At 47.0% G+C, this 17,183-nt stretch overlaps 1 protein-coding gene across 1 annotated transcript in view; it reads left to right on the top strand.

Annotated features, from left to right (window-relative positions):
* PLCD1 (phospholipase C, delta 1) overlaps nt 1–17,183 on the top strand; it is a 44,407-nt gene that overhangs the window by 25,826 nt on the left and 1,398 nt on the right. Inside the window, exons 7-13 of the mRNA XM_010191708.1 lie at nt 2,089–2,233; nt 3,280–3,429; nt 10,418–10,585; nt 11,235–11,391; nt 12,065–12,181; nt 14,012–14,190; nt 14,541–14,673. Coding sequence (XP_010190010.1) covers nt 2,089–2,233; nt 3,280–3,429; nt 10,418–10,585; nt 11,235–11,391; nt 12,065–12,181; nt 14,012–14,190; nt 14,541–14,673 — 1,049 coding nt within the window. The remainder of the gene's footprint in view (nt 1–2,088; nt 2,234–3,279; nt 3,430–10,417; nt 10,586–11,234; nt 11,392–12,064; nt 12,182–14,011; nt 14,191–14,540; nt 14,674–17,183) is intronic.

The raw sequence follows: 17,183 nt of genomic DNA on the forward strand, positions 1-17,183 counted from the left end.
AACAACTAATATTAATAACAGTTATAATATGAAATACACAGAGTTATACTCAGCCAGTATTGTGGGGGAGTAGGCCTCAGGGTTAGGACGGTGAACAAGTCCCTCTCGAGATGTCAGCCATGGAAGAGGGAAGAAGGGGCAGGAGGGAGAGGAAGGGCTGTCCCCAGCAAACTCCCTGATTTATAGCAAATGTGGCATTTATGGTATGGAATAAAACTGTTGGCCAGCTTGGGTCGTCTGCCTTGGCTTTTGCTCTTCCTAACTTCTGCACCTGGCTAACTCAAAATTGTTAAAGACCTTGATCAATATGGCAACCTCCATGCCAGCTTCAGCTGAAAAAAACTATAACAAAGTTTTATCACTTTGTTCCCATGAAAGAAAGTGTTGTAGTCCTTACAAAACCACAGTTTTCCTCAACAGAAAAGTGACTCTAAAATTCAGTCCCAGTAAACCAGGACAGTGGACTGGCCCACGTTCACATGAGGGTGAGCTGTTTCTAAACCAGGTTGATCATGCCTCTCTTTTCATAGCACTCTGACCTGGGTCTCTGCTGGCTCCCACCTGAGTGTAAGGTGTATAAGCACTACATTCGGGAGCAGTTTAAAATATCTGCAATCATGTGGAGGCTGGATTGCAGCCCTCTAGGATGGTGTTTTCAAAGCATGATGCTGAGGGGGTATGTTGCATTTCCCAGAATAGGGCATGAGATTGTGTGTGCAAGGAGCCTACAAGGGGCAAAGATTTCTGGAACAGAGCTGCAGGACTGTGTAGGGACTGGAAGAAGACAGAATGATGTGTAGTGTCATGATGTTTACGATCTGTACTGCTTTTTGGGAGTAGCCTCTGGTATGGCCTATCCCTAGAACCGTGCTGGGGTTTGTTTTGGAGAGACCTAGTTGGAGCGGTCCAAAATAAAGAGGTGAGGTATGAGCTAATGAAGCAGTGTGGGTGATCAGGAAGCTTACGCCTGGTTCCTCTTTAGCAGTTCAGTTGCTACCACGGTGTTCCTGGACAAAACATTAGGTGTTGCCTACTTCTGACTTTAGCAGTGACTGCTGTCTGATGTCCCATGGGCAGATGTTTGCCTTTACTAACTTGCACAACCACCTTACATTACTCCCGCTATGACCTGTATCAAGTGAGACAGTGTCTCCTCATAAGCAACCCAATGACTGCACTTCTGTCGTTTTTTATGACTTCTGTTTCTCAGGGAACATTGTCTGTCTAGAGTCACAAGTTCAAAAAAGTAGAGAGGGAAATCTGGCACAAGTTGCTTTTCAGTAGCTGTTTGAATTCCTCTTACAGTATCTTAGAATTAAAGAATTATGTTTTGGTTGTAAAAAAATATATCCCTTGGTTCTTATTGCAATGCGTTAAAGGAGTTGTATTATCTGGAATATATAGGGAATTACTGTAAAAGGGACAAGATCACCTCCTAGACAGCTAAGTCTGTACAGGGGAAAGCTACATTTGAAAGTAAATTAAAATGAAATTATGGATAGGTAGAGGTGGGAGTTTCAAGTGGAAATTCAGTCTGTAAACTCCATTTGGGAAACTGGCCCTCAGCAGTCTCCTCAGCGATGGTGGAGTTCCCTCAGCTCCCTCTCTGACAGCTCTGAACGTTCATCTCTCATGTCTTACCAGATGTAGGTGAAGAAGTGGCATCATCCAGGCTTCATGACCTGGCTTCTAAGGCTGACTGTCTTACTGTCTTTCTTCCAATGCAGCCATTCTTCATTTTCTCTTCTCCATCTTTGGGAAAAGACTTTGGGCACAGTTATGAGTGTGCTTTCTCATCTGGCCCTCACTATGTCTTTGGATAACTCTTACCTTGAACTTTCACTACCTCCTTTCTCAGATCCCACTGTGCTTTCCTTGCTCAACCAGAGCAGCTCTCTTTGCTGCCTCTGAGCTCTCCTGATCCCATCCTTTCTCCATCTGCTTTCCTGTTTTTCCAAGCTCCTCTTTCCTCCCTTGCTCCCTAAACTGTCTGTCAGCCTTTCCAGGCTGTACCTGTGCCAGATGCACCCTCATTTTGAGATGGAGCAGGAGGTTTAGACCCCAACCAAGTCCCTTCTTTGTTTCCAGAGCCCTCACCAAAGGCTGCCGCTGTGTGGAGCTGGATTGCTGGGATGGCCCTAACTCGGAGCCCATCATTTATCATGGCTACACTCTCACCTCCAAGATCCTCTTCAGCGATGTTATTAAGGCCATCAAGAACTATGCTTTCAAAGTAAGGATGAGAGACCCTCTAAGATGTCTTGTATTGTGCAATCCAAGACTGATAGTAGGTCTAGCAGAGAGAATAAACAATGAAGACTTCACATTAGCATTTCTCATGGGTACAAAACGTGTCCTTCTGTCTGGGCATCCACATTTGCTTTCTGCAGAGATCCATTCTTGGGAGTTGCTGGGCAGGCAGAGCACTATTTGTGGATGATTTTGAATCTACACCAGCACAGCTGCATCCTGGACCCCACTGCAATGAGAATAATGCCCAATATCTTGAGCATACCTGGTGGGAAATGCAAACAAGCCCATGGTTTGTGTGGCGTTGATTTCTCAGGGTCCGTTCCTCTTTTAGATTAACCCATGTGCATGTGTATTGGAGGGACTTAGGCTTAGGACTGCTTCTACCGTGCTTTAAAAGGAATGAACAGGTCTGGAGTATTTTCTGGCAGTGCTGGGCCTTTAAAAGACCTTGGGTCTGTCCAGACTTACTGGGCTTTCTGCTATTTTCCTTCAGGGCACTTGAGAGCTAGCATCAAGTTTCCTTTGGGGCTACAAAGCAGTGACAATGACAACGCCTTCAGCACACAAAATGACTGGGGAGGGCCACAAGGAAGCAGCTCAGGCCTATGCATGAATGGAGGAAGGATTCACATCACCTAAGGATTTGAGCAAACCCAGTGATATCAAAGCCTCCCTTCTCAGCCCTTCCTCTGAGGCGGGAAGGTGCTCTCATCCACAGTGCAAGTGGAGAATGGAAGCACAGGGAGCTTCATCAAAGTGCCCCAGCAAGTCCGCGGGAGGCATCCTGACCAAGCCTGGTGCCCTGTCCATTTGATCATCATCTCTGGAGGGCATCAGCAGAGATCTGAGTAGCTACTGCACAGTTAAATCTGTCAATTTTTAACAAATGCTCATTTTAACAGAATACTAGACCCTACCATTGACACACTCATTTCCAGAGAAAACGGCATTGGGTTTCAAATCAATTGCTATAGACTGGTGAAATTGCAGAGCTCACTGATGTTGTGTGCTGCTGTCTTGTTCTAGACCTCGCCATATCCTGTCATCATCTCCCTGGAGAACCACTGCAGCGTTGACCAGCAGAAGGTCATGGCTCAGCACATGACGACAATCCTGCAGGACATGCTCTTGGTTGCCCCAGTCGATGGAAACAAATCCCAGTTCCCCTCCCCAGAGGTAAGCAAGGCCGCTCTAGCACTTCTTGAGTGTGGGACAGGAGAGAGGTTTGTCTTCTTGCTGGCTGCCAAGTAGTGGACAGTGTGCTTGAGGATGGTGGGAACTGCACTTGCTGAGGAACAGAGGTTGTCTGTGGGCAGTGTGGAATAAGAAACAGGAGTATCTAGAAGTAGTCTGTGCACATCAAGCACTAAATGCCCTGTTGCTCCTTGGTTGTTGTCTAAGGTCTCAGAGGAGACCTCCCTGCAGGACTGAGGACGTTTCTGGTCTATTTACCAAGGTCAGGGAATGTCCTTCATCCCATAAGGAGTCTTGTCCCAGAGGAGCTGAATCCTGAGGTGCTGTCTTGTGTCTGCTCCCCGCACCCTAAAGCTGAATATGACCTTCTTCAGGCGAATCCTCTGAAGCACTGTTAGGTTGCACCACAAGGGGTGACTACAAGGTGTCTGTGTTTTTAATCCAGCAAGAATGGATGCTTCCTGATTTCATGGTATGTGAGATGTTTTGCTCTGTGCTGAGGGATGTAGCATACACTTCACTCATCCTTTAATGCCCTGAGTGCTCTACTGTGGAAATCCAGACTGCTGATTAGGCAGTGATGAGGGCTGGAAGGACAGCTCTGGTTGCTTGCCCCTCAAAACTCAAGGGGAAAACCAGTACAAGTTGCCTAAAACTGTGCCAAGAACAAAATGTCCTGCCACTGAGAACGGCCTGGGTGGTAGGGAGGGAGATGTGCATGGAAGACAAGGGGAAGCAGGTGTCAACATGGAGATGCCCCTTTGATTCCCTTTAATCAAGGCAGCCATGAAGCTGGGAGCTGAGCTGGGACCCTGCAGGGAGAAGGAGAGCTACAGCCCTCAACAGTGGACCACCACTATAAAATCGTTAGCTGACAATTAAAACAAAATCTGAAATAGAATCTTGATAAGAACAATAACTTTTTTCCAAAACAGAAGCCAAAACGAAACATTCATTGGTTTCTACCCTTTGGGTTTGTCTTTTGTTTCTTTCTTTTCTCTTAAGCACTTTGCAGAAACAGACTTCTGTGTGTGTTGCTGCAGTCCTCTTTAAATTGCATTTCTTTGCTAAAGAAATAATTTGCCAAAAATTGGATGAGCATGCCTAGCCAGAGCTGGAAGGAGTTTGTGGGTGGGATAAAGCTGGCAGTCAGCAGGGGAGAAAGGAGGAGAGGAAAACAATCCACCCAAAATATCTTCTATGTTTGTTCTCCTTCTCCCTTTTTCTCTTTCCCTTTCTGACTTTCCCCTTTTGTTTGGAAGTGTCGTGCCTCGCTTGATACAATGCCTAGAGCAGAGGGAAGCTGATCTGGGTTGGTCCCTAAGCAACACTGCAATAAATTGGGATGAATCATAATCGTTAATGCTGCTGCTTCAGAAGGACCTTTGCACTGGCACAGACAAGGTCCCTCCATTTAAGAAGCAACTCTCTCAGGGTGAGGGCGCACCCAGCATGAGAACAGGTCTCTGCAGGCTGTTATCGAGCTGGAAATATCAAAGTCTTCAGTGTCACCTTCCTGGCTTGATATTTGTCGCTGGTGCAGGCTCAGGAAAGCTGCTGATGGCTTTTCAAAACACTGCCTTGTGGCCAGAGGAGAGATATGAAGAACGAAAGGAAAAACACCAGGGATAGAAATGTGTGATGTGAGTGTAAGGGAATGACCCCGACTTCCCAGAGATGTTTTTCCCATTCCTGTGCTCGTTCAACCTCCTGCTCTGATTGCCCAGATGGACACGTGGCCCCAGCTGGAACAGAATGGCCCAAATCTAACTCAGAGGATGGATTTGGGCTGATATGCTCCATTGGAGGGACTGATCCGTTTAGCCTAAAGGGATAAAAATTGCCAATGTGGCAAAACCTATCCTTTTCCCTCTGGCACTTTTCCTCTGCCTTCCTGCTGTGTGAACTAGGAGAGTGCAAATGGCTGAACTGCTGATTTTTTTGGGTGGAAAATACATTGAAGCTGAAACATTAAGGAAAAAAAACCCACCAGAAATTTCTTGGATTTTCCACATCCTGGTGAAGCTGGCATGGGGAAGCTCTGGATGATTTGTTATTTTTTGTATTAGAAAAAAAAGGTAGGAGCTGTCACTGGAAAGAGAATTGAAAGGCAGTAAATAAAAACAGGCAAAGAATTGCTGCAGATTGTGTTAGCAGGACAGTGCCAGTAATTAAGGGAAGATCGACGCAGTTTGGATTCAGCTAACGATTCATAGCACAGCCTAGGGCAGGCATCTGATTTATTAGGGTTCACTCAGGAACAGTGTTGGACTACACAGAGCATCTGTGGATCGATGGTTGAACTTGATGATCTCAAAGGTCTTTTCCAACACAAACCATTCTAGGATCCTATGATAAACGCCTCCCTCAAGCTGCTGTCTTTAGGTCTCAATAGTATATTAAAGGTCTATGGGATGAGAGGCCAAAAGCCACGCAAAAGCTCCAGACAGTGCCAGGGTTGTAGGGAAGAGTTGCTCCAATCTCTGCTACCAGCTGCTGTTTGCTGGCCCTTTTGCCCCATCCCTGCTCTGCACAGGGATCTGCCAGGGCCCCTTTGCCCTCTCCTTGCATCCCAGCTAAAAATGCTGCAAAAACCCAGCCCTGGAATGAGACTAAAACAGCTGCCAACAGTGCATGCAGCTATTGAGCCTATCAGGTACACCTGAAACCCCTCTGACTCTTTGTTACTGGACTTCCTTGTTGACAATGACAGTGGCTTTGGGTTTTACAGACCTGTTTTGGTAGGTGACCCTAAGGACCATGAGCCCCGCAGTCAAGAGCCCCAGGGTTGTCTGCCATCCCACACCTCCACTGTTCCACCAGCCACATCCATTGCTGTATTCAGTCCTCCCATTTGACATCACTTTGAGCACTCCCAGTAGAGCAGTGGCAACGCAGGGCTCAGCACAAGTGATCTGAGTAGCAGAGGAACTGATGTGCACTGCCCTGTGCTCATGGCATTTGTCTCAGCTAAGTTCAGCCTAGGTTCAGTCACAGGTCTCCAAATCAGCAGTGGACCCTGGGAGCCATCTGCCTGGGAGGGTTACTTCTGCATCAGACACTCAGCATGAATGTGACTTCAAGTCCCACTGCCTTATGCCTAACTCCTCATTTATGCCTTTCTCCAAAGTTAGCTGAGCTTGTGTCAGCCTTGTCTGCAGTGCATCTTCTTGTCTGAAGTTAGGACAAGGGGTAATGGCCTCAAGTTGCACCAGGGGAGGTTTAGGTTGGATATTAGGAGGCATTTCTTTACTGTAGGGGTTGTCAAGCACTGGAAGGGGATGCCCAGGGAGGTGGTTGAGTCACCATCCCTGGAGGTGTTTAAAAGATGAGTAGATGTGGTGCTTAGGGACATGGTCTAGTGGCGGACTTAGGGCTGGTTCGATGGTTGGACTTGATGATCTGAAAGGTCTTTTCCTACCAAAACCATTCTGTGATTCTAAGTTCTTGAGCTGAGTTTCCCTCAAAACCTCCTTTGATAAAGTGTTTCTTCCCTTTTTCTGTAAACTCTTTTCCTTCTCTGGTGCCATTCATTGTTAAACCCTGCAACACTTCAGTTTACAACTAGGCTGGAAGACATACACAGATGGAGATCTGATATGAGTTAATGCATCTGTTCTACACATCTCCTTGTGGATATTAACATGTTAATCCTCACAGCTTTTAAAAAATCTGAGGAGATGGAAAGCTTCACCCTGAGAGTGGGATGTAAGGGAGTGGCGCTCAGACTTTGTATATCTTCGTACTGAGCACCTCACTTTTGGCTCCTTTTGAGAACTAGTTAATACAGCCAGGGGTGCTGAAGGTGCAGTCCACCTCCTCATAAGTGTTTCTCTAAACAGACAAGAAGAATCACACCCTGGGAGTGTTTTGTTCTCTTTGTTGCCTCTAAAGGAGGCATTGAAGGCACACAAAGTTTGATGAGGTGGATCACTTTACAAATCTTCCACTCCCAGAGATGAAAACTGGAAATCAGACCTTGCCATGGCTTTCAGGTTGCTAACAGGGGCAAGAAACTTTCAGGTAGGATGGACGTGTGTATGCAGTTTTATGTGCAGTGTATGCGATTTACAGGGCACAAGAGTTGCACTCCTCTATATATTCTCAGTAGGGTTCAGTGTCCTTGTAGCCTTTTCCATTTTCTTAGGTTGTATTCAACCTTGGGTTTGCCTCAGGCAGCTGGAATAGCTTTATGGTCTACTTGGAGAATATTTATTGGCTATTTCAGTTAATGCTTCTTCCTAAGGCAAGGGATCTGCTCAACAGAGCTGAACTGATGAGCTGAGTGTCTTTCGCCTCAGGCTAGAAATACTTAATATCACATGAAGGGAAACCAAGAGGGGTGGAACCAATGCATGTGTGTGCTTGTGTCTATGTGTATCTGCTTATTTAAAACCTTGTTAAAGAAGATAAGCACTCAAATTTTGGACTTTGCTTCCTAGCACCCATATTACGTGAAAGAAGATGACGTTTGGAACTGGCAGCATCTGCAGGGTGGATTCAGTGCAATGCTACTATAGAACAGCACCTTCTGCAGGAAATGGAGATGAAAATGCTCTCTTTTTGGGTTAATCCCACCACTTGTTGTGGACAAATAAGCCAACGCATCTCTGGAGTTAGGTGGCACATGGACTGCTCTCCCTCATAGACATTGTGGAAGTCACCTGCACAGGGGGATGCTAAACCTCTGCAGTGCAGCAGGACCCTAGAAAGGACTCAGCCTCGTAGATTTCAAGGACAAAAGGGGACAATGATCGTTGCCCTACAGAGAGTCTTGTATAACATAGTTTGGGCTGACCAGTGTCCCTGTGCCCATGGGGAGCATCTGCAGCACATCCAAGATTTCCCAGAGTAACCACAGTCTAGACAGGATAACAGCAGCACCAAGGCTCCACCGCTGGCAGCCTTGCTATGGGATGTGATGAAGAGACAAGGTGGAGGCTGTGTTGCTGTGCCTTCACTGCTGATGTTATTCAGCCATCTAGGATGGGTTTGTGCCAGAAAATACACCTCTCACTTGCTGGACAGGCTGTCCTGAACTGGACAAGCTTACAAAGGGCTAGTAGCCTCTGCTGGTAGTTAAGAATCAAGCAACTTGCCTCAGATACCTTATCCCTTCTTCTGTACTGTTGAGCCGTGAGAGGAGGTGGCAAGGTTTCTTATGGGGCATTAGAAAGTAGAGACAGATAATAATACATAGCAAAGATGAGCCAACTCATGTCCCAGCTGTGGATGTGAAGAAGCAGGTCCCAGCTCTGCCTGGAAGAGGACTGAGGGGCTGGGAGGATGAAGGATGGGACGAGGATGGTGAAGAGGATATTGCTATGCTCTGACTGCTCCTTTGGGCCTTTTATTCCCTGTAACTGGTACATTCCTTCCAGCTGCCTTTGCATAGCTTTTGAGTGACAGGGAAAGTGCCCCAATGTAAACAGATCATTTGCTGTAGCTGCAGAAAAATGCTCTTGGCTGCTGCCTTGGGTACCAGTGTCAAATTCCAGCTCAAACCAAGCTTCATCCACAGCTTAGCCGGGTGGTGAGGAGCTGGGCTAGTCTCTAAGATGTGTTGCAATTTGCTTGCACCCACAAAGGGGGGATAGTGTTCTTGGAAAATGCCTGTGTTGCTTTATAAAATATCCTTGGTTTTCCGCAGTCCTGTCATTTGAGAACATTGCTTTTGCTGTTGTGGAGAGGGCAAATACAGGGTGTCACTGAGAGGGGGTGGATGTGCTGCTCAGAGCAAGGGATTGTATTGGCTAATTCTGAGGTTGCATTTTTCTGGTATAACTAGTGCCCTCCAAAGCCAGGACTGCTGAATGCATCCATGTGGCAGCAAATCTCCCACTGACTTCACTGGAAACTGCAGGACCTAGGGATGCTTCTAGGCTTAATGAACTGATTTTGTAGCATAATCCGCTTGCTTGGAGATTGCACCCAGGCAGTCACCCTTCTGCTCCCTGCTGCCCACATCGCTGCTGCCTTGTTTGGGTTCAGATTCAGCCCTCTCCAGCCTTGAGCCTTCCTCCCATGGTCAGATCTTGCACAAGAGATACATCAGTGGTATGGTGGTCTGTGAGCAACCATGCGCCGTTGGTGTTGGTGAGGTTTTAGGTGGACTTTGAAAGAGGCTGGAGGGAGTTGGTTCAGCGCAAGAAACACGCTCCTTGGATTAACTCAGCAGCCAACTGTGTTACATTGGCACATTCTGCTGGTTATTGTTAGTGTTGTAGCATGGTAACAGCTGCAGGATGAGTTCTTTTCAGAAGAGGAGATGTCTTTGGGAAGGGTCTGGGAACACTTCCTTAGGCTGTCAGCACCCAAAGGTTTCACCTGCAGTACCCCTTTACCTACTGAAATCCCATGCCTGCTATGCACAAGGCACGTGACCAGAAACTAATGGACCTCTCTTCCCATTAAAATGTCCAGCGGAGAAGAGGGATGCACGGCTTCAGTCTCTGAATGGATCTCATACTGTTTCCCAAGTTGAGTGTGTGTTTATGACCATATGTTGCAGAGACTGGGTTATGTTAAATAACAGGGCCACACGGAGGGGCAGAAACAGTGCCACGAGTAGCTCCCATGAGCCCTGACCTCCAGCCTTGGGTTTTTCTGCTGGGCCACATTCAGTTTTGAAAACAAAATATGTATATTTTTATTGCCTCTAACAGCACAAGAGTTGAAGTTGTATAGTTGAAGGGATGACAGCTCTCTATCAGAGGGGAATCCATGGACTATCATGGGTTTACAAAGGCATGGCTTGTGGTCTCAGAGCCTGCCCAGAGGCAGGGCAATGCCTCAGTGGAAGAGCAGACTTATTCTTTATTTATATCTATTGATAACAACCAATGACTGATGCAACTCTCAAAGGCCCTGGCCCTGGTTGCGGCTGAGCAGCTGTTGTATCCTTGCTGCTTCAGGGCAGACCAGAATCTTTTCTAATCACCAGCTATTTTGTTCACTTTTCCTTGTGCAGCAACTGAAAGGGAAGATCCTTGTGAAAGGCAAGAAGCTGAGCAGAGAGGAGGACCCCTCTGGAACAAATGGGAACAACAACCTGGAGGCTGAGGATGTCTCTGATGAAGATGAAGCAGCTGAAATTGAAGATGAATCTGTAAAGACCGAGATACAGCAGAAGGGGAAGGTAAGTAAAAGGAGTAACTTGAGTCCTGAAAGGGGCAGACCTGGAGAGGCAGAAAAGCTATAAACCTGATTTCTGCCTATTGCAGAAGGCTCTGCAGCAGGAAAGCCTCTCTTGTTAGGCTTCCCATGACTCATGCTGGGAAACCACTTTCTAGGTGGGCATTGTACCATGCCAAGGGTGCTGGGACAGCAGAGCATCTGCTGTGTGAAACCCTCTCTTAGCTCACCAACACAGGCTGGTTGGGTTGCCCCTGTGTTTGTAGCCCTCATCACTTGTGTGCTGTGATAGCCAGGCTGAAATACTCATTCATATAATGATATGCAAATAAATGCTGAAGGAGGGACAGTCCAGATGAAATGGAGTATTTTTGGTAGCAACACTTTGGAAGTCAGTGGTATCATTGGACAGGCCAGGATGAGCCTGAGAGGGCACTGATGATCTGGAAAAAGGAATTGGCACTCTGCATGCAGGGCAAGGGTGGTCTGCCCCTTTTTCACCCTCTCTCTGCATAGGGCCACCACGGAGTGTTGATACCATGCATCCTTTTCATCTGAAGATGGTGAAGAAGAGGTCATAGACAAAACGTTACTATTAATTTTGAATATGACTGCAGAAACTCCACACAAACCTCTTGCTCTCCTACTTTTAGAGTGACACCTTGAAGCTGGCCAAGGAGCTGTCAGACACAGTTGTGTACTGCAAGAGTGTCCATTTCAATGGCTTTGAGGACCCCAGCCACCCTCGGGCTTTCTACGAGATGTCATCGTTCACGGAGAGCAAAGCTCTGAAACTAGCCCAGGAGTCTGGTATGTGTGATCTGCCCTGGCAAAACAAAAGGCCATTTGCTGTCCCAGTCCCACAAAAGAAACAGGTAGGGATGGTTAAGCATGAGGAAAAGGCATCCCAAAAGACATGGGTTATGGTCTTTTTGGCCATGCATGTCACTGAGAAACAGTGGGAATAACTTAATGTCATAGATGCTGTTACCAAGAAGGGCATTTTACATAGGTAGCTCACATTTAGCCAGACTTGCTAAGTGAAGGAGCAGTATATACAGCAGCATGCAGACCTTATCACTCTCTACAGCTACCTAAAAGGAGGTTGTAGAGAGATGGGTGTTGGTCTCTTCTTCCATGTAACCAGTGACAGGACAAGAGGAGATGGCCTCAAGTTGCACCAGGGGAGGTTTAGATTGGATATTGGGAAAACATTCTTTACTGATGGAGTGGTCAAGCACTGGAAGGGGCTGCCCAGAGCAGTGGTGGAGTCCCCATCCCTGGAGGTGTTCAAGAAGTGCATGGATGTGGCACTTCAGGGCATGGTTTAGTGGGCATGGAGGTGTTGGGTTGATGCTTGGACTGGATGATCTTAGAGGTCTCTTCCAACCTTAATGACTCTGTGATTTTGTGATCAAGAAGAGATAAGTACTCATCACTGAAAGGGTCATTTTTTTCTTTTTTTTTTTCCCCCCCCCTGTAGGAACCAGTTTTATTCATCACAACATCAGGCACCTGAGCCGGATCTACCCTGCAGGGTGGAGGACAGATTCTTCCAACTACAACCCTGTTGACTTGTGGAACGTCGGTTGCCAGATCGGTGAGTGCAGCTAGGAGGTCGGAGAGGATCAATCTGGCTGGGTTGCCTATGACCTGGCTGTGGTGTGGCTTCAGCTGTGGTAGATGTGTGATCTCAAGCCATTTGCAGGCAAAGAGGCTCATTGGTCAGTGGGAGAGATCAGCTCTTCAGGCAGTGCTCAATGACTTTTCATAGACCATTTCCTGGCCCACCTCAAAACCATTAGGAGAGCCTTTCCTGCACACCAATGTGCGTGTCTCTGCAATTTCACTGGAAGAGGAGTTATTACCATTGAACAAAGGAGGAGGGAACCAGGAGTTATAGTCACTTACTGAAAAATATGCTGAGATTTCTGGCAGGGATGTAAATGAAACTCAGCTCTTGAGCCCTAGAGCAAGGCCATAACCATAAGGGCCAAGCCATAGCCTGAGCTGTTCCCTGCAGTCAAAGCAGTGCATCGTACCTAATCCCAGGGTGTTGAGTCCCCTCATGGTATATTGATGTATCAGAAATTTGATTAAAACAAGAGTCCCAGAGCCTGTTAAGTGATTTATGTTGTAGCTTTCATCTAGGAAACCTGGTGCAGTGGTAAGTGGGCAGGCTGGTGATGACATGCTTGGCTCCTTGGTGAAGCTGAATGTTGGAGATGTCCCAGTTGTGCCTATGTGGCCCAACCAGACAAGAGAAGCTGCAGATGCAGAGCTCCCTGACCCCAGCCATATCGACCTGCATGGGCTGGATGTGCCTGGCAGTGTGTGAACGCCCTGGATGCTGTAGCCCCCACGGGAGGTACAAGTACCACCCATTGGCCTGTCTCCCCAGCACTGATTCTGGCCTCAGGAGAGTCTCTGGAAGGCAACATCACCCTTGGGGTACATTAAGGGCAGACCTACATGCCTTATCTGACCTGAATTCAGTATTTGGGCACCCAAAATAAGGTTTTTCAGAAACTCTGAGTAATTGCAGCTTCCAGTAAAACCAGTATACTGCAGTTATTAAAGTCTTGTTTACAGGTGGAAAAATAGGGGAGTGTCTTAGAATGCTTTTGGCCTTCAGGTATTACAGGGTATGTAGGACCAAGCACCAGGATAAATTGACATTTGTCCTAGAGCTGTCTTAGAAGTTGCTAAAGAGGTTAGCATCACCCTTGAAAAATCAGTGGAGTACCGAGGAGGCGTTAGGGTCTATGTGTGCTCCCTATGTGGTTTTATGAGACTGTTCACAGACATTGCTTCCAGATTTGACATCAATGCTTTTAAAAAGACAGTGGCAAATTGGAGAGAATACAGGAAATCTGCCTGCTATTAGGACACCAGTGAGGCTTGATCTATCTTGGGCAGGGGACAATAAAGAGATTATTGGATCACAGCTTCTGTACTCCTGTATGAGGTGTTCAAACAGTGAGGAGCTCTCTGGTCTCTCCAACAGAGGCATCAGTGTCCCTCAGGATGGCAAATGGAAATATATGGCCTGGAAAGGAGATTTTATAATAAGGCTAAGTAGCTGAGAAACAATCTGAGGATTTGCTGTCTTCACTGCAGGAGGTAACTCCTTTTGCATAGAAATGAACAGGTTTGTCTAAAAGATGCAGTTGCCCAACCAGGTGACAGACATTCAATGCAGGACACTGTGGCAAGCAGGAGGACAACTGTAATAGCTTCTCCTGTCTCTAACATTTCTGAATGCAAGAAATCCTCATGGGTAGACTGTGAGGGTCAGAGTTTATCACTGCTCTTTGGAGCATGGAAAAGCCAGTGTTTATGAAGTGCATTTTCATGTGGACAGAATTGGTATAAAAAGACTCTCATTGATTTATCTGAAAGTGACTGAATTTATTTATTTATGTTGCAGTTGCCCTAAATTTCCAGACAGCAGGCACAGAAATGGATGTCTACCAGGGTCGGTTCCAGGACAATGGGTTTTCTGGGTATGTCTTAAAGCCGGAATTCCTCCGGGATGAGCAAACCAAATTCAATCCAAAATCCATCACAGAAGGAACATGGGGCACAAAGAAGAAGCTTCTGCTTAAAGTAAGAACAGAAGTCAGAAAATGTCTCAGTAGCATCCACCTTCACGGGGGGGTGTGTAGGTTGTACCTTCTCCTTCTGGTCCCACCTGGGCAATGTTATCCTAACCCTACTTACTTCCCACCTCTGGGGTCTCTGCTTCAGTCCTGCATGGGCTCTCATCCTCCAGGGACTTGCTCACATGTTTAATGTTTGGCAATAGGAGAGGTTAATGACAATATTCACTGTCATTACAGAAACATGCAGGCAGATGTGCAGTCAACAGCCACCACTGTTGTTTCCAAGCATCATCTAGTCACTGTGGGCCTCTTCTCCTAATGATGTCCTGACCTCTTCCTCTGTTTCCTCCACAGATCATCTCTGGTCAGCAGCTGCCCAAGGTGAACAAAAGCAAAAACTCCATCGTTGATCCTAAGGTAACGGTAGAGATCCACGGCGTCCAGCAGGATAACAACAAGAAGCAGACCAAAGTCATTGAAAACAATGGTAAGGGAGTTCTCTTCCACACTGTGCTCACCTGGGGCAGTAACCCTGTGGTTTTGTGTAGCAGAGTGTTCCTTGCCAAAATTGCTGCCCTGTGGCCAGACCTGATGAGGGGCACCCAAGCCTGCCACGTTGAGCAGATACATGAGATGCTGTTGGCCTACTTCAGTGCAGGGACCCTGGTTACAGACTGCTGGTGGCATGAACTAGCCCCACAGACTGATGTCCCTATGGAGAATTACTTTCAGAGGTTTTTCCCTCTCTTCTCTCTCTGAAATGTTTGTAGTCAGAAATTCCCTGCAAGATATCATCAGCCATATGAGTTATTTTGAGGCTGGCTGCTAGATTTGCAGAGCTGGAGCTTTGGAAGTGCTCTTTACCTCCATGCAACTGAACTTGACCTGGGATGCAAAGGTCCCCACCAAGATTTTCCCAGAGCAGGCATCTTGATTTTATTCTGAAAGGGTCGCAAACTCACAAAAGATTGAAGTTGCAGGGGACGTTGGAGGTGTCTGTTCCAGCCCCTGCCTAAAGCAGGACCATCCTCAAGCTTAACTCAAGTTGCTCAGGGTATTGCCTAGATGAATTTTGAGTATCTCAAAAGATGGAGAATCCCCAGAATCTCTGGATTCTCTCAAGTCATCCAATCTTTGACTGAATTCATTATAAAATAAGATATCCCTGTTCTTAACCAGAAAATCCCGTTGCAGTTTGTGCCCATTATGCATCAAGCTTTTGCTGTGCACCTGGCTCTTTCTTCTCTGTAAGGAGGTAGTGGAGGATGGCAGTAATAACACTCTTAGCCTTCTCCAGGTTGAATATCCCGATCTCTCTCAGCCTCTTCTCATATGTAACATATTCTGTGCAAAAGGAGAACGTTTCCTGCTGCTCAGAGCCTCCTCACAAGGCAGGGACACTGCAGCTGCTCATCTTGGCCAAAGTGGTGCTAGTGCTAAGTTAATGCACATCACAGCAATGTTACAGGCTCTATAAAGAGCCGGGCTCAAGCCTGACCCAGCACTGACTTCAGAGATCGTAGAATCACAGAATGTACTGGGTTGGAAGGGACTTTTAAAGCTCATCCAGCCCAACCCCTGCAGTGAGCAGGGCCAATGTCACCAGATCAGGTTGCTCAGAGCCCCATCAAGCCTGGCCTTGAATATCTCCAGGGATGGGGCCTGCACCACCTCTCTGGGCAACCTGTGCCAGTGATCTACCACCCTAATATTGAAGAACTTTTTCCTAATATCCAACCTAAATTTACTCTTTTCTAATTTAAACCCATTACCTCTCATCCTATCGCTACATGTCCTAGAGAACAGCTTTTCCCCAGATTTCTTATAGGCACCTTTCAGGTATTAGAAGGTCACTATAAGATCCCCCTGGATTCTTCTATTCTCCAGGCTGAACAACCCCAAAATCTCACAGACCTTTCACCTCTCCAGGGGCCTTTTCTCACTGGTGAAATCCATTATTTCCCTCCAAGCAGTGAGGGTCTGAGTCCTGTGGCCTTCTGAGTGTGCAGAGGGCAAGTTCAGCCCTCTCTCCTGTGGGAGTAATGAGGCAGTAGGACTCTGAGAAATCAGTCCTCACCCTCCCACTGACAAATACACAGGTACACACAGTGCTTTACTGCTTGGAGTAAGAGCCAAATGCTAGAAAGCCAATGCGTATTTTCCTCCCTGCTAACAATGTTTCCCTTTTCCTCTTTCCTGTTTGAGTAAATCTGGCCTGGCTCCTAAAGCTCACGGCCATTTCCGTCAGTTACAATAATTTTTATAATGTCTCAAGTGAAAGCTGTGTAGGGACCTTTTTAGACCTGCCAGGTCTGTTCCCTTAGGGCTGCTCAGCACACTCAGCCCCATGGCAAGCTCTTGGCTACCTGGAGCAATACTGGAATATACTGGATGCTGTGGGGAGTGTTGCCCAATGGAAAGATAAGCAACGGACACAAGCTGGAACACAGGAGGTTCCACTTAAATTTGAGAAGAAACTTCTTCTCAGTGAGGGTAACAGAGCACTGGAACAGGCTGCCCAGAGAGGTTGTGGAGTCTCCTTCTCTGAAGACATTCAAAACCCGCCTGGATGCCTTCCTGTGTAACCTCATCTGGGTGTTCCTGCTCCGGCAGGGGGATTGGACTGGATGGGCTTTTGACGTCCCTTCCAATCCCTAACGTTCTGTGATTCTGTGAAACATCTCACTATGACTCTGAGGTGGGTTGAAAATCCACCCGAGATACCAGTACAGTGAAATCTAGTCCTAGGGCTGATAACTTTCTCTCAGCTTTCATGATTCTTGCTCCCATGGCATCAGCAACACCGCGTGGTTTGTTTTTTTTCCCAACATTAAGGGGGTCAGGAGCAGATGTGTGTTGTTGAACAGTCCAGTTGATTTAATCCTAAGAAAGTCCAAATTAAGTGCACCAACCCAGCACTGGTATTTTGCTATGGCACTGTCCACAGGCCCATCTCAGCACCTCTAGGGCCAGCTGAAAGATCCCTGCCTCCTGCTG

The sequence above is a fragment of the Mesitornis unicolor genome, unplaced genomic scaffold (genome assembly GCF_000695765.1).
Source record: "Mesitornis unicolor isolate BGI_N332 unplaced genomic scaffold, ASM69576v1 scaffold149, whole genome shotgun sequence".
Classification (NCBI taxonomy): domain Eukaryota; kingdom Metazoa; phylum Chordata; class Aves; order Mesitornithiformes; family Mesitornithidae; genus Mesitornis; species Mesitornis unicolor.